General features: G+C 36.7%; 2 protein-coding genes across 2 annotated transcripts; one reads left to right on the top strand and one right to left on the bottom strand.

The window, feature by feature from the left end:
• Positions 1–2629: 2629 nt before the first annotated feature.
• Positions 2630–4567, bottom strand: LOC126892111 (uncharacterized). Its single transcript, XM_050661581.1, has one exon. It carries the CDS (start codon positions 4565–4567, stop codon positions 2630–2632), a length of 1938 nt encoding a protein of 645 aa, XP_050517538.1.
• Positions 4568–18382: 13815 nt separating this feature from the next.
• Positions 18383–19129, top strand: LOC126892108 (uncharacterized). Its single transcript, XM_050661571.1, has one exon. The coding sequence runs from the start codon at positions 18383–18385 to the stop codon at positions 19127–19129; it is 747 nt and encodes a 248-aa protein (XP_050517528.1).
• The last annotated feature ends 2807 nt before the right edge of the window (positions 19130–21936 follow it).

The following is a 21936-nucleotide window of genomic DNA, read 5'->3' as shown; positions in this document are numbered from 1 at the left end:
ACGTAAGAGGGCGCGTTGGAACGGGGAGGGGGTAACGAATACGTTGAGACAAAAACAAAGATGGCGACAATGCCAAAACGGCATTACGTCATATCTTCTTTTCTATTGGTCCGATTTTGACGTAAGAGGGCTCGTCGGAACGGGGAGGGGGTAACGAATAAGTTGAGACAAAAAACAAAGATGGCGGCAGTGCCAAAACGGCATTACAGCATATCTTTGTTGCTATTGGTCCGATTTTGACGTATGGGGTGTCAAATAAAAGCGGTGGTGACACAGAAGCCAACTGTCAATTCTTCTTCTTCTATTCGTTTGTCAATTCTTCTTTTCCGTGTAGTGCCTAACAGAACGTGACATTCGACATCTTTGTTGTCATTGGTCCGATTTTGACGTATGGGGTGTCAAATGAAAGCGGTAACGACACAGAAGGCAACTGTCAATTCTTCTTCTGTCAACGTTCAATATTAACTGTCAATTCTTCTTCTTTTCCGTATAGTGCCTAACAGAACGTGACATTTGACGTATGACGTGACATTTGACGTATGACGTGACATTTATATGACATTGTTCAGTTTTCCGTCCGACATTTGACGCAGAACGTGACATTTGACGTAGGACGTGAATGACGTGAAATTCGACGCAGAACGTGACATTTGACGTAGATATGTGACATTCGACGTAGGACGTAAATGACGTGAAATTCGACGCAGAACGTGAATGACGTGACGTGAATGACGTGACATGTGACGTAGGACGTAAATGACGTGAAATTCGAAGCAGAACGTGACATTTGAACGTGAATGACGTGACATTCGACTTGCTATCCTCTGCTGCGCTCTGCTACCGTCTGCTAATCTCTATTACCTTCTGCTCCGCTCTGCTACACTCTGCTGACCCCTTATACCGCTCTGTGATCGTCTGTGCCTTCTGTTAGCGTGTCTCTGATGACGTCTGTACGTCTCTGGTACCCTCTGTGACCCTCTGCTACCCTCTGTGACCCTCTGCTACCCTCTGTTACCCTCTGCTACCCTCTGTTACCCTCTGCTACCCTTTGCTGTTACATTAAAAGCGGTTTAGAATATGACGTCTGTACGTCTCTGTGATCGTCTGTGCCTTCTGTTAGCGTGTCTCTGATGACGTCTGTACGTCTCAGGTACCGTCTGTGTCTTCTATTAGCGTGTCTCTGATGACGTCTGTACCCCTCTGTGATCGTCTGTGCCTTCTGTCAGCGTGTCTCTGATGACGTCTGTACCCCTCTGTGCCTTCTGTTAGCGTGTCTCTGATGACGTCTGTATGTCTCTGGTACCCTCTGGGATCATTACGGTGTAATTCCAACCTGCCATAACCATATAATGGGAATCTTTGATTGTAACATGTCATGGCACGTACAGCACGTTTTATGAAGAAGAATTACAGAAAACAAAAAATCCCGACACTTACTTGGTTGAAAAAGTACTTAGACGAAAAGGCAATAAGATGTATGTTAAATGGTTAGGATTGGATAGCAATCACAACAGCTGGATTACTAGTTCAGATGTAGTTTAAGGATCTATATTTCGATACGCCGCGTAGACATACATTTTTTAGAAAATGCTGACAATTACACGCAAAGAGTGGGGGATTGAAAAAGTATAAATTCTCTCAGCAACCATCCGTCACATTCAGTTTGAGTTTCTCCAACCGACTTGTGTATTCAGTTGCAACAGCAGTAATATGGCTTCTCAAGATAGCGGATACGAAAGTGAAGAGACAATTATCTACGACGCTGAATTAGATCGAGTACTGGAAAAATATGAAGAAGCTGCCAAAGATGAACCATATTATTTATTGGAAACTACCTATCCAATAGGATGTTTTCACATAAAAATTGGCCTATCTCCAGCTCGACAGTTTTCTCCATCCATTATTCTGTACCAACATGGTAAATGTACAAGAATCAGTTTAAACACATTCGAGTGGACTACCCTAATTGAGATGTTTATACAAATTATGGAAGAATTTTTCATACCACCTTTGCCGACCTATGCCGATGAGTATGATCCAATCGAATTTGAGTGTGGTGATTTCTGCAAACTAAGACAATTGGTAATGGAAAATGTAAAGTTCCTGACTATCGAGAAACATGGAATCGAATATTATTTATGTGAAGATGATGTAAGCCAGATCCTGAGAGCAAACATTGATTTAGTGTCTCAACGAGTGTCGTTATTGGATAATTTACAGTTTTTTTCGTATTATAGAAATGTTGTACGTTTTATTCAAAACAATTGTAAAGCTAGTACTAGTTTATATGGTCCGCTTGAACTTTTAACTGCGTTTTGTGAAATTTCTCCAGATACTTTGTTAAGTCAAGCTTTAAATGAATATGTATGGTATTATAAAATTAAAGTTGTAAATGATTTGGATAATTGTGAATAAATAATATTAATAAATATGATGTCTTTTATTTTTATCTAACATAAATAAAACGAACAAAAATCAAGATTAGACAAGTTTATTAATAAAAAATTACATTATACAATGGATAATATATTTTTTTTTATATACAATTTACAAAAACTTAGCGATAAGTGACCTTTTCTTTTTTCTGTTTTAAGTAGCCATTAAGCATTTTCATAATAACAAAAAAAAATTACGAAATATTAGAATGCCCCCACGGAAGCGTATTAAATGATTTTGGTATTAAGTACCGCTTGTCGTCATAAGGACTTAGAGCTGTTTTGGACTGTTCGATGCTAAATACTGAATGCTGATACGACCGAATACATCTTTGGCTTGCGTTTTGAATTTTGAATTCTTTAAGACATTTTTCATAGTCTTCGTACGTAATTTTATTTCGAACGACATTATATTTCACTCCTTTTGCCTTTTTGGTTATTCCCAAATTGCTTACGTCGCTTTCAATTCTCTCTTTGTTTAGTTGTTTTCGTTCCAGGCGCTGTCTTTCTTTTTCCCTCTCCACGTCTGTTATTTGCATTTTAAATGTGTACATTTTTGATCTTAGCCCAATAAAATGTGTAATTATTTTCCCATTTGCCTCATCCTTCATTAATCCAGGGATTTTTTTATTTAATCGTTCTATGTCATATGGGTTATTTTCGGCGTAGTCGGAGGTATCGAATTTGCTTGAATGTACTTTTAAAACCTCTCTATATGCATCTGAACATTGCAGTTCATAAATAAAGCTGTCTGTGTCCATGTACAGCAATGAACAGTTTTCTTCTCCCATCGTTGGAAGCATAAAGTTATAATGAAAATCGTACATACATAATTTGGATATATCGAGGATTGCTGTGCCTATATACAGGGGTTTATTAAAGCATACTTCTGATTTTTTCAGTTCGATAGCCACCAAATTCTCATGAAAGATCGTTCGACTATGAAATCGACTACTTGCAATCAAATTTTTAGCTCCGTACCTTCCATGCCATTTTTTACATAATTTTACGATACGATGACGTCTTATGTTCTCCATTGTCTTACCGAACACAGCATTATTCATTAATTTAAAGAGATTTTTTTCGAAGCTACTTGTGGCTGCTGTTCGTAAGTTGGTATTTAACTCAATATCTGGTCGCAGCCACGCAGATTGATTAAATTTCAACACTCTGTGTATCTTTGTTAAAATTAACCCGTTCGCTAACGCCTGTTTAAGATTTCTATAATGAATAATATATTTTGTTTTGTGATATAAGGTCGGTATTAACTTTGGCAATTTTGAACCGGGCGGAATGCGGTGTTCGGCAGCAAATGGAAAATCTTTGTGTTTATCATGCAATTCGCGTGGATACTCCAAGTCAACTTGGAAAAAATAGCCCTCTTTCGCATCATTCGGTATTGACATAATAACAATATGGCCTTCGGGAAGATTAGTGGATTTTGATGCAACACCAAATTTGATGCCATCTTCAATCCATTTGAATCCTCCTATTGGTAAAGCCTCACTCATGGCCCAGCCATACAGATTATTCACGTCTAAATACATGATGTATTTAGAGGGCCGTGTGGGGTCATACGTCGACATGTATTTGTTGTTGGCCTCTGAATATCTGTTGCTGCAAACAGATATTCCGCCTCTTATGGCTTTTTCCATGAACAAAATCATATCCACATCTTTTAGCAATTCTAATTTACATTTTGTGTATCTCAGCATACAATCCCACGTGTATCCTGGCATGGTATAATACCAAGCAGGATCTAGTTTATACGTGTCTCGACATTTTTGTCGAAACTGCTCAAACACATCAGCCAGCAGCAGAATATCTGTTTTCAAATACAAATCGCTGTATTCACCCAAATTTTTACAATTAAATTTATTCCAAACATTCTGCGCATGAGCATACTTCTCTTCACTAATATATTCATTATTTAGCTTATTATAAAAATGTCTAATGTTGGGTAAAGAAGTTTCATATAATTTTTCCACGCTATCGATATAATCGTAACAAAATACTCCTTTACAAGTTAACAAATTGAATGTATCATCATCTAAATGACTAAATTCTCGTTTTAAAATTTTCTTTTCCGATGTGTCTAAAATTGAGGCTAATTCGTCTAGTGAAGCTCCCATAAATCTTAGTGAATCAATAAATCGTAATTTAATTTGGTGTTCGTCAGAGTGTAATGTAAATGAAATATATTTTTCTTTATTAATTGGAAGTAAGCTCAAGTGCCCATGTTTGCATAAATCAATAATCATAAAATGCGAATCGTAACCACTAAAATTGTGAAAAACCACGGGAACAACAAATAATTTTTTAAAGTTCAAATTACATGCTTGGTGTGCAAATCCACGTACCTGTCCGGTAAAATGGTCGTGGTCTACAACAATTGTATCTGTTGTCAAAAAGCGTTTCTCACAAATATGGCACACCGTTGCTCCCTTTGTGTTAGGCTTTTCGGCGATAGGTATAATTGTTTTCAACTTGGAATTTACAAATTTGGAAATTTCAGCCATTTCTTTTGCAAACCACTCCATGCAATTTTCACCTCTATAGCTCTTAAAATAAGATAAACTGTCATCGTAAGCACATTTAAAATAATAACCTGCACTAAAAGGTACATGTTTCTGATATTTTGCTGTTTTACTCAATTTGACATTGGAATCCGTAAAATTATGTAATTGGCATTCAAAATCGGCATAAACTATAAACGGAGTTGTTTGTTTGTACGTAAAATTTCGAAAAGCCACATGATCATATTTAGGAACAGTCATTTTGCATTTATTCATATCCAAACACATTTCTTCATGTTCTGCTAGTTTGCTTTCACTGCTAAAATAGTTTAAACAACGATCGCAAATATGTGTTTTCCGCGTGTTCTTGTTCAATTGCGACTTTACTAATTTCCCTAAATCTTTAATCCAACAATAATGAAAACGTATTTCCGTCTGATCGTCATCTTCTGGAGGAGCATCGTAATCATTTAATTTTGGAAAATATTTATCTTGCACAAGAAGCAAATTAACATGCTTTTCCAACTTTGTTGGTGTCAGTCTGGCAGGTACTACTTCGTAAAATTGTTTGTCCTTAACTATATTTAATTCTAATACGAAAACATTGACTGATATGGCGTTTAGTTTTTCGAATTTTGAAATTTGATTTAATGGCATTGGGCTTTCTAATTTGTCCGTTTGAAAAATAGTAGAATAGTAGAATAATGTGGATATTTGGATATTCTTTGTGGATTTGTAGTAACAGGATACAAAGCACTAACTATTGACCAATAAAAGCATGCTTGATCAAAATTACGAACATTGATACAAGCCTTTTTATTACTAATCTCTTGTGGCAAGTCAATGAAGGACGAACCGTTTCCTATGTCCACTCTATTAATATTAACCTCTAATGAAATTACTTTAGACAGCGCGGCTCCTGAATCTTTTTCTGCAAATTCTGATAGCTTTGTATAAATTTTATCTTTAACATTTTCACGAAACCAAAGATGTAAATCGGTCGATGTATCTATAATAGCATTTTTCGTATTAAAATATTTTAAATCTAAACTTTCACTATCACTTGATTTTTTAATGAACTCCCCGCAAAATGCAGTATTGACTTTAAGTATTCTATGTGTTTTCAAAATAATTTTAATTTTGTTGCTAAAAACAGTATAAGCATCCTCTAAAAATTGGCCAATGTCCTTATGAGTTAAATTTACTATTACACCGGTTTTAATTCGACTGGCAAAACACGACACAACATTTTCCCATTTAACCCTATTGCGTAATTTTGAACTAAGCCCCATCCCAACATGTTTATTATTGAAATTTAAAATAATTTGTCTAAAATGCTTAAAATGACCTATGCTAGTTTGCAATTTTCTAACTGTTCCAATGGGCAGCTTATTGTTTTTAATTACTTTATTGCATCTCCAAATTTGACTATTTAAACGTCTTGTCCAAACTTTACGGTCCCTATCAGTGAATTTGTCAAAAATTATTTTACGAAGCTTTTTAATAATGTGAAGCAAATCATCAGACTGTTTAATCACTTGTTTATGTTGCATGGCTACTCAAATACAAAAGATACAAGAAAGAACAAGATCACTTACCCTTTTTTCCTTTATTCTAATAACTAGTTGTCTATTATCTCAAATTTGGCTGCTGGGTGGTGGTATCCAGTATCGATCAGTCCTCGAAATATAATGGAATACTTCTTAGTTGCAAAATCAGAGATGAATGGAGTATAGACGTTTGTGACTCTATTTGGCAGGAACACAACGTTCTCCTCCAGTTCCAGCAAAACTACTTGGCCAAATTTATTTTTCACCAGCTTGGCGTCTATTACTTTTTGTGGCTCGTTTATTGGTAGTTCGTTTAATTTAATTATTGGTTTACGGTCTGCAACCAAAGAAACGGCATTTATTTTTGTTAAATCCATCTAAAACAATAAGAAACAATTGCTAGAAAACATGCACAAATCTTACTATTTTTCTATAAGTAATAGTTTAGAGAAAACAAAATCCACAGAAGTACGTAACAAAAACAGAGACATTAAAAAACAAAAATCGATAATTTACATTCACAAAATAATGTGATCGTGTAAAAATAAGAAATTGTGAATTGTGAAGACCGACAAAGAATTGGGAACACAGAGAAATAGAAAACAGTAATCCACAAATTATTAAAGAAGAGGAGAAGGGAAATTCTTTGCACGTAATTATTTTAAAACTACATAGATAAAAGAAACACAAGTATATAGAAGGTCGGCAAAAGAAAATTGGGGAGAGAGAAATAGAAATAGTCCACAATTATTAAAGCAGAGTAGACGTAAATTTTTTTTTTGCACGTAATTATTTTAAACATAGATATAAAAGAACCACAAGTACATAATACTAGCACAAGAACTTATTTAAAAAATATTTAAGACATGAAACACAAGTACACAATAAATACATACAGAAAAAATATTTAATATGAACAACAAAGATAGCTTACCTTGATTCAGTATTTATCACTGCACGTCGAACTAACTAGCGACACGTTCAGAAACTGTGGTTCGGACACAATTGGTGTACTTTATGCCTGTCGGAAACTCAATGAACTGGCTATCCCCCGATTTCTATTTATATAGTAGGTTAATCTGATGACGCATTAAAATTTACATGTATGTACTTGCAGGATTCTTTGAAACGGCATGTGCATATTATTGCTAGAGTTTGCGGTTTTGATTTCCGTTATTAACGCGTCGTGTATAATGTGCTGTGTCATAATAATGAAATCGTATATTATAAAATATAATTGATGCTTTTTTTGCGGTCATTGCCATATTATACATTCTTACTTATTTTGCAATATTAGATGACATGTGAATATTATTTCTAGAAGTTGCAGTTTGTTTTAACGAGTCGTGTAAAATTTGCAAGGTGTTTCTGACGATGTTGCAAAAAATATAATCGTTGCTTTTTTGCGGTCATTGCCCCACATTATTTCTATTGCAATATTATGTTACAGGTGTAATATGATATTGCTTCCGCTGACACATTCGTTTTGTGTGACTAATGAAATTCTATTTAATACTTAGTATCAGATGTGAATTTTATGAATAATAAACTCGTATTTAATTTCTTCTTCTTCTTTGTGTCAAGCCATCTGTCAATTTTTCTTTTCGGTGTGTTAATTCTTCTTCTGTTTTCAGGTTTGTCAATTCTTCATTGTGCTGTGCCATTGTTACTTCTTCTTCTTCTTTTCGTTTGTCAATTCTTCTTCTTCTTTTCGTTTGTCTTGTTGCTATCAATTCTTCTTCCTCTTCTTCATTTCGGTTTGTCAATTCTACTTTGTGTCGAGCCATCGTCACTTCTTCTTTTCATTTGTCACGTCACCTTCTTCTTCTTCTTCTTCTTCTTTTCCGCAGCCGTCAATTCTTCTTCTTCTTTTCGATTTGTCAATTATTCGTCATTTTGTTAAGCCATTGTCACTTCTTCTTTTAGTTGTCATGTTGCTGTCAATTCTTCTTCTTTTCGTTTGTCATGTCAACTTCTTCTTTTCAGTTTGCTACTTCTTTTTTTGCGTCGAGTCGTCCTCTTCTTCTTTTAGTTTGTAATGATGCTGTCAATTCTTCTTCTTTATTTCGTTTGTCACGTCAACTTCTTCTTCTTCTTTGCGGTCTGTCACCGACGAATCTTCTTCTTTTTCGGAGCCGTCACAATCAGATCAATAGCAACGAAGATATGCTGTAATGCCGTTTTGGCAATTCCGCCATCAGAGATTAGCAGACGGTAGCAGAAGATAGCAAGTCGAATGTCACGTCATTCACGTTCAAATGTCACGTCCTACGTCAAATGTCACGTCATTCACGTCACGTCATTAACGTTCTGCGTCGAATTTCACGTCATTCAGGTCACGTCATTCACGACACGTCATTCACGTCACGTCATTCACGTCACTCATTCACGTTCAAATGTCACGTTCTGCGTCGAATTTCACGTCATTCACGTCACGTCATTTACATCCTACGTCACATGTCACGTCATTCACGTTCAAATGTCACGTTCTGCTTCGAATTTCACGTCATTCACGTCACGTCATTTACGTCCTACGTCACATGTCACGTCATTCACGTCACGTCATTCACGTTCTGCGTCGAATTTCACGTCATTCACGTCCTACGTCGAATGTCACATATCTACGTCAAATGTCACGTTCTGCGTCGAATTTCACGTCATTCACGTCATATTTCACGCCAAATGCCACGTTCTGCGTCAAATGTCACGTCGTTCATGTCACGTCCTACGCCAAATGTCACGTCCTACGTCAAATGTCACGTTCTGTTAGGCACTATACGAAAAAGAAGAAAAATTAACAAACGAAAAGAAGAAGAATTGACAGTTGGCTTCTGTGTCGTCACCGCTTTCATTTGACACCCCATACGTCAAAATCGGACTAATGACAACAAAGATGTCGAATGTCACGTTCTGTTAGGCACTATACGGAAAAGAAGAAGAATTGACAAACGAAAAGAAGAAGAAGAATTGACAGTTGGCTTCTGTGTCACCACCGCTTTTATTTGACACCCCATACGTCAAAATCGGACCAATAGCAACAAAGATATGCTGTAATGCCGTTTTGGCACTGCCGCCATCTTTGTTTTTTGTCTCAACTTATTCGTTACCCCCTCCACGTTCCGACGAGCCCTCTTACGTCAAAATCGGACCAATAGAAAAGAAGATATGACGTAATGCCGTTTTGGCATTGTCGCCATCTTTGTTTTTGTCTCAACGTATTCGTTACCCCCTCCCCGTTCCAACGCGCCCTCTTACGTCAAAATCGGATCAATAGAAACGAAGATATGACGTAATGCCCTTTTGACATACTTTGATGCGCACGCCACATACTGCATTCAACCCCCTTTTTCATCCCCTTTCCAACGATACGTCACACGTCATCCTACGTTAAGCCGTTTGGCATTTATTAATATTTAAGGGTTGCGATTTAGGGGATGTGCCAGAACATACATAGGTTACAGACGACCACAGAGACATACAAACGTCATCAGAGACACGCTAACAGAAGGCACAGACGACCACAGAGACGTACAGACGTCATCAGAGACACGCTAACAGAAGGCACAGACGATCACAGAGACGTACAGACGTCATATTCTAAACCGCTTTTAATGTAACAGCAAAGGGTAGCAGAGGGTAACAGAGGGTAGCAGAGGGTAACAGAGGGTAGCAGAGGGTCACAGAGGGTAGCAGAGGGTCACAGAGGGTACCAGAGACGTACAGACGTCATCAGAGACACGCTAACAGAAGGCACAGACGATCACAGAGCGGTATAAGGGGTCAGCAGAGTGTAGCAGAGCGGAGCAGAAGGTAATAGAGATTAGCAGACGGTAGCAGAGCGCAGCAGAGGATAGCAAGTCGAATGTCACGTCATTCACGTTCAAATGTCACGTTCTGCTTCGAATTTCACGTCATTCACGTCACGTCATTTACGTCCTACGTCACATGTCACGTCATTCACGTCACGTCATTCACGTTCTGCGTCGAATTTCACGTCATTTACGTCCTACGTCGAATGTCACATATCTACGTCAAATGTCACGTTCTGCGTCGAATTTCACGTCATTCACGTCCTACGTCAAATGTCACGTTCTGCGTCAAATGTCGGACGTTAAACTGAACAATGTCATATAAATGTCACGTCATACGTCAAATGTCACGTCATACGTCAAATGTCACGTTCTGTTAGGCACTATACGGAAAAGAAGAAGAATTGACAGTTAATATTGAACGTTGACAGAAGAAGAATTGACAGTTGGCTTCTGTGTCGTTACCGCTTTCATTTGACACCCCATACGTCAAAATCGGACCAATGACAACAAAGATGTCGAATGTCACGTTCTGTTAGGCACTATACGGAAAAGAAGAATTGACAAACGAAAAGAAGAAGAAGAATTGACAGTTGGCTTCTGTGTCACCACCGCTTTTATTTGACACCCCATACGTCAAAATCGGACCAATAGCAACAAAGATATGCTGTAATGCCGTTTTGGCACTGCCGCCATCTTTGTTTTTTGTCTCAACTTATTCGTTACCCCCTCCCCGTTCTGACGAGCCCTCTTACGTCAAAATCGGACCAATAGCAACGAAGATATGCTGTAATGCCGTTTTGGCAATGCCGCCATCTTTGTTTTTGTCTCAACTTATTCGTTACCCCCTCCCCGTTCCGACGAGCCCTCTTACGTCAAAATCGGACCAATAGAAACGAAGATATGACGTAATGCCCTTTTGGCATATTCCGATGCGCACGCCACATACTGCATTCAACCCCCTTTTTCATCCCCTTTCCAACGATACGTCACACGTCATCCTACGTTAAGCCGTTTGGCATTTATTAATATTTAAGGGTTGCGATTTAGGGGATGTGCCAGAACATACATAGGTTATCTACTAAAATCCCACCGTTTTGGCCCAACGATCCTGAAATTTGGCTCCTGCAAGTGGAAAACCAATTTACACTGGCAAACATAACAAGTGACGCAACAAAATTTAACTACATAGTTGCTAATCTCGAAACAGTGTACCGGGTGTCCCAATAAGAATCTCAGGAACCGTTTATATTACAGCTTTGGGAAAAAAAAATTTATAACAAAAGTTACCTGGAGAAAAGCCTGGAAATTATTTTCATATTTGTAAGTCCACCGCTAGAGGGCGTAATTGAATATCAAAAATTTTAAAATCAAAATTTTACAAAATTTACATAATGAAAGGACACTGAAAATCCAATCATCGTATTCCTCGCAAAATTCTGAGAATATTTGATTTCACAAGTGTAACTCTACCTTTGCAAATAAGAGGTGGGGGTGAGTGGGAACCTTGTTATGAAAAATGGCTGTAAGTCCTGTTCTGCTTAATCGATTTTTGAAAACTTGGTCTCGTTGAAAACAGATCTTTTTCGTTAATGTAAGAGTTATAATTACGAAACAGCCTAATAAGTAATATGCCAGTTAGGGGGCGCTATTTTATGTTTTTCATAAATCTAGTTTTCTTTGGAAAATATTAAATACAAGTATGCACTTTTAACCCTGTATTACAAAATAAGACCAAATTATCAACAGAATATCGAAAACCGCATGTCGATACCTTTTGTCTATCTCGAGATATCTTAAGAAACGTGTTAATTTTTAAACATAACTGATGATGTCTCCTGTAAACGAAGTTACGGAAATCAAAGTGAAAATAAGTAGTGTGCTGTGAAAAAAAAATTAAAGGGTGACACTTGCGGAATGCCGACAGAAGTGAATACTTATTATAGATTCGATTATATTCTTTTGATTCAATTAGATTCCATTCGATTAGATTTAATTTTATTTAATATATATATTATATCTATAATTTAATATAAATATATAATATATACCTAATTTAATACATAATATTATATACTAGTGATTTTACCCGTTAAAATTAGGATTAATAAGATATAAAGATACATAAAGCTTTAAATTCTTATTTTTCTTAATAATGTAAACGATATTTTTTAATTTAAAAATTTAATTACTGATGAAGTATAGTAAATACTTCGTGTAAATTTTAATCGTAAATAATGCATGGAAGAGTTCATTTATTTTTAGATACTCTCATTAAAGGGGAGGCCGTTATACAAAAGTGACTTTTTTAAATTTGTTGATTACATTATTCTTTTCAACCTACTTATCCTCAAATTGTATTTTTAAACATCCTATTCATTTTATATAATAACAATTAAATTCACTATCAAATTTGAAGTAAAAATTCTTTTGAAAGTTTGCTAATTCTAAAATTAATGGGTAAAATCACTAGTACAGTTTGTCAAACGTAACAAAAAGTTTAAAAATTTCGGCGATTGTAAGATTTTCAAACTCTTTCCTACGTTTGACAAACCATATATATTATGTATTAAATTGGGTATATTTTAAATATATTAAATTATAAGCATAATGATAATAAATAAAATTAAATCCAATTAAATGGAATCGAATTGAATCGAACCGAATATAATTGAATCTATGAGAAATATTCACTTCTGTCGGCATTCCGCAAGTGTCCCGCTCTAATTTGTTTCCATAGCACACTACCTGTTTTCACTTTGATTTCCTTAACTTCGTTTACCGGTGACATTATCAGTTTGTTTACAATTTATACATTTCTTAAGATATCTCGAGATAGAAAAAAGGTATCGACATGCGGTTTTCAATATTCTGTTGATATTTTGGTCTAATTTTGTAACACATGATTAAAAGTGCATACTTGTATTTAATATTTTCCAAAGAAAACTAGATTTCCGAAAAACATAAAATAGGGCCCCCTAGCTGGCATATTACTTACTAGGCTGTTTCGTAATTATAACTCTTATATTAACGAAAAAGATCTGTTTTCAACGAGACCAAGTTTGCAAAAATCGATTAAGCAGAACCGGACTTACAGCCATTTTTCATAACAAGGTTCCCACTCACCCCCACCTCTTATTTGCAAAGGTAGAGTTACACTTGTGAAATCAAATATTCGCAGAATCTTGCGAAGAATACGATGATCGGATTTTCAGTGCCCTTTCATTATGTAAATTTTGTAATATTTTGATTTTTAAATTTTTGATATTCAATTACGCCCTCTAGCGGTGGACTTACAAATATGAAAATAATTTCCAGGCTTTTCTCGAGGCAACTTTTGTTATAAAATTTTTTTTCCCTAAGCTGTACTATAAACGGTTCCTGAGATATGGCCGAGAGCCATTCTTATTGGGACACCCGGTACATATCAGAAGTTAGGGACATCATTGTGTCACCACCAGCTACAGAGAGGTACGTAAAATTAAAGTCAGAGTTAATTAAGAGACTTAGTGCATCTCAACAACAAAAAATTAAAAGACTATTTGAGCATGAAGAACTGGGCGATCGACGACCTTCTCAATTCTTACGACATTTACAGTCTTTAGCAGGCACAACAGTACCAGATAATATTGTAAGGTCTCTGTGGTTAGGTAGACTGCCATCGTCTACACAGGCTATTCTAGCTACTCAAGCTAAAGCTAGTTTGGATGCAGTTGCCGAGCTAGCTGACACAATCTCCGAAGGTATAGCTCCTAGCGTCCATATTTCAGAAGTGTCCAACGCGCGTGAAAGTACCATCGATAAATTGACAGCCGAATTAGCTGAAATGAAAATTCAGCTAGCTAGCTTGTCGCAGGCTCAAGCACAAATTAACACATACCGTCGTAACCGCAGCAACTCAAGAGGCAGACCATATTCTTAAGATAGAAGCTACAGTAGGGAACATAATAGTGACATATTATGTTGGTATCACTACCGTTTTGGTGACCAGGCTCAAAAGAGCTCTCCTCCGTGCGAGCATCAGGAAAACATCGCGGGCAGTCGGTAAGTGCGGCATCCGACCCAAGCCCAAAGTTTCGCCGCCTTTTCGTAACAGACTATGCAACTAAAAAACAATTTTTAATCGACACCGTTGCCGATCTGTGCGTTTCTCCGCGAAAATATGTACGGGGTGCACGCGAAAAGACTACTAACGAACTATACGCGGTCAATGACACTAAAATCGCGACATACGGGTATGTGAATTTGACTTTAAACATCGGACTACGGCGTGATTTTACGTGGCGATTCGTAGTGGCGGACATTTCAAAGCCTATTATTGGAGTGGATTTTCTTTCCCATTTCGCTCTCCTAGTGGACATTGCCAACCAGTGCTTAATAGACAGTGCGACAACCCTTCGAACTAAGGGACTCGTTAGAGAGTGTTTCGATAGTAGCGTAAAAACTATCGCGGAAGTGTCGCGTTACCATGAACTGTTGCTACGATTTCCGGAAATCACGCGACACGGGACTCCTGAAAGACATTCAGCATCAAACCAAGCACCACATCGATACAACACCAGGTCCACCCGTTTTTTCTAAGCGACGATTAGCACCTGAAAAACTGCAATGGGCTAAAAAAGAGTTTGAGAATCTTCTGCGTATAGGCATCATAAAACCATCAAAAAGTAACTGGTCTACTCCACTGCATATGGTCCCGAATAAAGGTGAGGAATGGAGACCCTGCGGAGATTATCGACGTCTAAACCAAAGAACAGTTCCAGATCGATATCCAATTCCTGGTAATACAATCTTCTCTACAATAGATTTAGTTAGAGCATACAACCAGATACCAGTAGCCACCGAAGACATACCAAAGACCGCCGTTACCACACCATTTGGGCTGTACGAGTACTTATATATGCCTTTTGGTTTACGAAACGCAGGACAGACATTCCAGCGTTTCACTGCATCAGAATCCGAAGAGCAGTATATGTGTCGCATTTGGAAGAAATTTTCAAAAGGCTTAAGCAGTTTGGCGTTGTGATAAATCCAGCAAAGTGTCAATTCGGCAAAAACGAGATTACCTTTTTGAGATACACAGTATCAGATGGAGGACTCACACCTCCACAAGAAAAAGTAGCAGCTGTACAAAATTTCACTCAGCCAAATAGAGTGAAAGACCTACGCAGATTTCTAGGTATGTTAAACTTCTACCGAAGGTTCATACCCAATGCAGCTGAGCTACAAGCACCACTACATGATGCCCTAAAAGGTAATGTCAAAGGAAAAGCCGCAATTGAATGGACACCACAGCGAATCCAAGCCTTTGACGACTGCAAAAATAGTTTAGCTAACGCTGCTTTACTAAGCCACCCTGTAAACGATGTTAATATAGGTTTGTTCCAACACGACGGAGAACCGTCACGAAACGGTAACGCTCCTGCGCAGTAAACAAAATCCGTTCCAACAAAAATATGATCGTCATCGGATCGTCCTTCCCACTGTTCCAACAAGAATTGTGATCTTTTGGTGACGGTTCCGTGATGATCATTTCAGTAATCGGCAATAGGGTTTTTCATTGATTGTTCATTTGTTTCGAGCTTCTGTCATGTGTGACATAATATTAATATATCTATGGTATACGTCTTTGGTTTTTATCATTGGATATAACAACAACAATATACATATTGATAGATAAATCAGTTATCAGTCACGTAACTGTTCCAACATCGGTTTACAAATTACCGTCATGGGACGATAACTGGGCGATACAATTACGTACATGCGCACAACAAACGGCACAAGTAGTTTCGTGACGGTTTCTGGACCGTCCAAAAGTTTATGTTGGAACAAACCTGATATCTCCATCACTTGTGACGCTTCTGATTTTTGTGCTGGAGCTGTACTACAACAAAAAACGGATACAGGTATGAAACATTTAGCTTTCTTTTCTAAAAAATTCTCACCTAGCAAAAAGAAATATAGTGCATACGATAGAGAACTATTAGCTATATATCTAGCCATAAAACACTTCAGACATATTATGATCGAAGGCAAGGACATAACGATATACACAGACTAGAAACCACTCACTTTCGCCTTTTTTTTTCACCAGAACATTTTTTCTGGTTGGATAGCTCGTTTGGCACTCCCAAGCGCATCACAACAGATCAAGGTCGACAATTCGAATCGCATCTCTTCAAATCAATCTGCAAATTAACTGGAACTACCCATTTAAGGACAACCGTATATCATCCTCAAGCCAATGGTATGCTAGAAAGGTTTCATCGACAGTTAAAAGCAGCAATTCGATGTCATGAAAATATTCGATGGACCGAAAGCCTACCTTCAGTGTTACTGGGCATACGAGCACGTGGAGAGAAGATTTAGGTACTTCAGCCGCCGAACTCGTGTACGGAGAACCATTGTGTTTGCCAGGTGAACTATTGTTTTCGTCGCAAAGAAACACCGACGACAGTGCTCACATATACTTAAAAACGCTTCGAAACCATTTCGAAAACCTCCGTCCTAAGCAACCGTCGCATCATGGATCCAAAAGCACCTTCATTTTCAAAGACATGAAAACCACCTCTCACGTTTTCATCCGCCGTGATACAATCAAAAGCAGCTTAGAAAACCCATATCACGGTCCTTTTCCAGTTGTTAAGCGAGGTGACAAGACTTTTGTCGTCCTTGTAAATGGAAAAGAAACAACAATTTCTAGACAGATTGAAGCCGGCGTACGAGCTTCACGAAAGTACCCATCACGAACCAGAAAAAACGACATAATTCAGCGAAACAAACAGCAGACCGAAGCGAAAAGCAAGATTTACCGGAAGTTATCAAGAAAGTGTCGATTAACATTCAGTGATTTTTCTTTCTCCTCGTATAAACATTGCGTGGTTTTATTTCCTGTTATTTTCAATTTTAATCATATGTATATTATGTATTATCTATCGTCTTATTCTCTCGAACGGGGGTGTATAGCGGTACGCTTTTATTACTATTTTTGCTAATTTTATTTTCTTAATTTTTAATAACTTTTCTCAAAACGAAATAATATGGGTCATATAAATTCACATGTAATATACAAACCAGATGCTAGTAAGGGGACGGTTTTACGAAACGAAATGTATCCTTAACCATATGTTTTTGGTGTGTTCAGTTTAACAAACTGAATTCCCCATAAATTAATTTCCTTATCAGACCTTATGTCAATAACTCACTTTGGACATGCATTCGAAAACGTTTCCCAAAACTGCAGAAATGTTTCAACTTTTAAACGCCAGATCTAAATAATTTATTGCCTTCTGGTCAGATGGTAGAAACACAAACATATTAGCGTCTGGTTTCTTTCAGCCACTCACTCAGTCACTTCACAGCATGCAAACGATGCAGACAAACCCTCGGCTCGCTGACAATCAACCCTTGTTCGAGATATAAGCAAACACACCGCATGTTCACCCAAAATAAATAAATATATTACTGTTCGTCATTACACTTATTTTTATTATTTTTAACTAATTCCGTCACTCACACCTACCGGAATACATGTAAACGATGTTATGACGTTAACTTGAGTTATAATAACTACAGTTGCACATTTGAAGCACTAGATCAGCCCGTAATTTGTAGTGATATTTCTTCCGTATTTAATGGTCCCTGGATGGAAGAACTGGAGAGGCTGAATATAGAGATAACAGATTCCGGTGATACATCTATAGAGATTTTAATAGGTGCAGATATTGCAGGAAAACTCTATACCGGAAGAAGGCATGTTTTAAGATGTGGATGGTAGCTGTAGAAACCTTATTGGGCTGAACTTTGATGGGAAAAATACCTTTAGATCAACAAGACAATCGTACCGCAACAACTGTTTCACTTTTTATTAGCAACGCGTCGATTAGTCAACTGTAGGAGTTAGATGCTTTGGGTATCAATGATCCGGCAGAAAGGAAGACAAGGGAAGAAACAGCTCTAGCAGCAAAACAACTTTTCTTTGAGACTGTTGCAACACAGATTCCACAGGATGATATGAAATTAGACTGCCATGGTTAGAAGGACATCCGGCATTACCAAGTAACTACCAGATGGCTAAGAGAAGGCTGGATACCACGTTGAAGAAGGTAAACAAAAATGGATATCTTGAAGCCTACGGCCAAATATTCAAAGAGTGGCTGGATGAAAATATAATTGAGGAAGTGCTCGAGGAGCAGCCGAACCAAGAAGGTCATTATTTACCCCACAGGCCGCTAATTAAGCCTAATAGCGCGTCCACAAAAATCAGACCAGTTTTTGACGCTTCAGCAAAAGAAAAAGACAAACCTTCTTTAAACCAGTGCCCTGAAAAGGGGGTTAACTTAATTGAATTGTTTCCTGCTATTTTATTAAGATTCAGACGACAAGAAATCGGTGTAATCTCAGATATTCGCAAAGCCTTTTTACAGATTGGGATACACAAAGCTGACAGAGATTTTCTTCGTTTTCTTTGGATAGATGATGCAGGAAAAGAAAAGGTGTACCGCCACTGTCGTGTGGTATTCGGGATCAGCAGTCCGTTTTTATTGGGAGCTTCACTAGAACATAATTTTTCCTTGATGTTAAGAAAATGTGCGCAAAAACTGCTGAATGTTTCGGAAGACACTATTTTAAAATTGTCGCATAGTTTTTACGTTGACAATTGCGTCACTAGTGTTGCTAGTGAACAGGAACTTGTTGCTGTGTTTGATCCTATTGGGTATTCTTGTCCAACCACGTTAATTCCGAAGTTGTTATTGCAGAAGACATGGAAAGAACAACTGCTGAAACCTCTATACTCTGGGTATAGAGATTTTTGAAGAAAAGAATGACGAAATATGGGGAAAATAGGAGAGAAGAGATTTAAGACAAAAATGAAGAGTGGCTTAGCTCAGAAGGAAAAATCAAAAGGGCAGAGAGACACTAAATCTCAAGTCAGTATTCGGGCTAGCTTCAATACACCAAATATTGGCTTTAGAGATATAAAAGAAAAGATTCGATAATGAAATGATAGTAACTAGGAAGAAAATGAGACCTGTGAATACAAAAACTAATACAACTAGTTAAGACCACTGGAGATAGACCGAGATAAAAGGGATGATAAAGAGAGAAGAAAATGGGCGCCAACTCTGACAGCTCAACTTCTGAAGCACAGTATTTGAAAACTTACTCTACTTTACTGTAACGAAAAGAAAAAAAACCCAAGTTTTTGGGCCCAGAATTTGAACAGCTAGAGATTTTGAAGTAACGAATGACAGGAACTAAACGACACCGGACAACCACCTGAAATACAAAAAAACTAAATACTAACCTTGTCTTGCTATATTATATACTGGTGATAGAGATTGAAATGAAACAGCTATCTTAATACTTACAAATATATTAATAATAAATATGTTATATATTAACAATTTACATATAACGCAACTTAATAACAGTGATAGTGGATGGTGAAAAGATCAAATAGGACGGCAAAGGCCGCTTAACTAGCAAGTATCCACTATCACTGAGCCAAGCAAAGGTATCAATAGCAAAATCCAAAATCAAAAGTCCGTTAGAATAGCACAAAGTCCTTACAACTAAAAAGTTAGTAATTATTCCCTAAATTGAACCAGCCTAGAGTGAGATAGGTTTACGACAAGAACAGCTACGGTTGCAAAAAAATAAGTATCTCACCTAGCAAAACACTAATAAGTAATCCTATAATGAGTTCGTTAGTGACTCTTAATATCCTATACAAAAACCCTACTAGACATATTCCCTATTTAAAACCTCGACAAAAACTCTAACTACCCGATTCCCTATCAAATTTACTATTCAAGTATTTATAATGATTATTATTAAACTAGACAATTTTATTTATTTGAACAACTACTACTTATACAGTCGAACCTTATTAGAATCCCTGTTATAGGAATATCCCAGTTTATGGAATATAAATTCGAGTTCCCGAAATGTTTCCATTTACTCCTTAACAAATTTATCCTTTTATTGGAATAGGTTCTAATTAGATAATACCGCTTATTAGCATATTTTGCAGGTCAACGAATATTTTTTTTTACAATTTACTAAAAATTTTAATTATGTTTGGTATTATGGTCAGTCGTCAACGGCCTGTAGTGCTGGATTAGATATTATTAGGGTAATAAATATTTATTACTTTGTTACGAGTACTTACCAATTCGATCTTTAGCCGAAAAATGCATGGGTCATAAAGTAATTTTTATTTGTCTACACAAAGGCACTGTTGCCTGCTATAAAATTGTTAGAAGCAGTTCATTTAGAATTCACCCAGAGAGTATTTACCTACTTGTTTGCAAGATATGAATTATGGCTTTGTTAAATTCATCCATTTCTTGCCGCCAATAAAAGTTCCATTCAACCAATGGATTAAGGATGACCACACGGATTAACAATAAAAAGCTATAATTACCGATAATTTCTCAAGAAAAAATAAGTAATTTTGTTATATGCATTTTAATAAGAAAATATTTACATATCTACATATTGCATACATTTTATATTAATTACCTACTGCTACTGTATTCATTTACATACATAATATAATGTAATTTGGTATTTAACACATACATAGATAAGTAGTAGTTACACTACTGTATTATTGACGTAAAAAGACCTAAAAACATTTACATATACTGATTATGTAGGTATATATATGATATACATATTGGCATAGTATGTAAAACTACATATTGGCATAGTATGTAAAACTACACATTGGCATAGTATGTAAAACTACATATTGGCATAGTATGTAAAACTACACATTGGCATAGTATGTAAATAATATTATTACGTATATTCGGTACACTTATTTCGACTAGCCACCAATAATCGGTTATTAGAATATCCCGGTTATTAGAATATCCCGGTTATAAGAATATTTTTGCCTGGTACAAAGGCTATTCCAATAAGCGGGTTCGACTGTATTGAATAAAAAAAACAACCACTTATACCCTATTTATCAAGAAAAATATCTACCTGATTTCCCTTATCGTATGCATACAAGAGGTTTACACTGTAGCAAATATAGATTACCCCAAAAGTATATAATAAAAGTAAATAAGAACTTAGCTTGTACAACAGCCGATTGTTAAACGTGAAAGTCCTTAGAAAAAAATCCTCTTGGCACAACAAAGCTAGTGGGCTGCTGTGGGGGGTAAGTCCTATTGGAAAATCCTGGATGTTGTCAAATCAGGTATTGTCTGTTCTCCAACAAAAATAGCTCCCTTTAGGGATAAATCATCACAGAGTGGTATCTATCTATCTATCTGGTACATATTTAGGTATGTCAGTAAGACGTAAAGTTACATTACGTGACTAAATGACTAAGTGATTATGTGATTACGTAACTAAGTGGCGGAATCTAAAAGAAATTTTATCAGTTTAGTTACATTGTTTATAACACTTGTGTATACAGCACAGGACCACTGTACTGGAGCAAAACAAACATTAAACACCAGGTTAGGTATGTATCAGTCATGTCAAAATTTGTGAAGCTACTTCAGTGTAGACATGACAGACTTGCGCGACGAATGAATATGCGCAGAGTGCAGAAGGTTGTATAATTTTCGTTAAAACTCTTTTTATGATATTACCTCATAAA

This window comes from Diabrotica virgifera, chromosome 1 (genome assembly GCF_917563875.1).
Source record: "Diabrotica virgifera virgifera chromosome 1, PGI_DIABVI_V3a".
In the NCBI taxonomy this organism is placed as follows: Eukaryota; Metazoa; Arthropoda; class Insecta; order Coleoptera; family Chrysomelidae; genus Diabrotica; species Diabrotica virgifera.
Note: the sequence above shows the minus strand (reverse complement) of the source record. Positions and strands in the feature narration are given on the sequence as shown.

Bases quoted from the DNA above. Each gene is read 5' to 3' on its own strand.
- LOC126892108 (XM_050661571.1), top strand. From the start codon at position 18,383: ATGGCTAAGAGAAGGCTGGATACCACGTTGAAGAAGGTAAACAAAAAT.
- LOC126892111 (XM_050661581.1), bottom strand. From the start codon at position 4,567: ATGGGAGCTTCACTAGACGAATTAGCCTCAATTTTAGACACATCGGAA.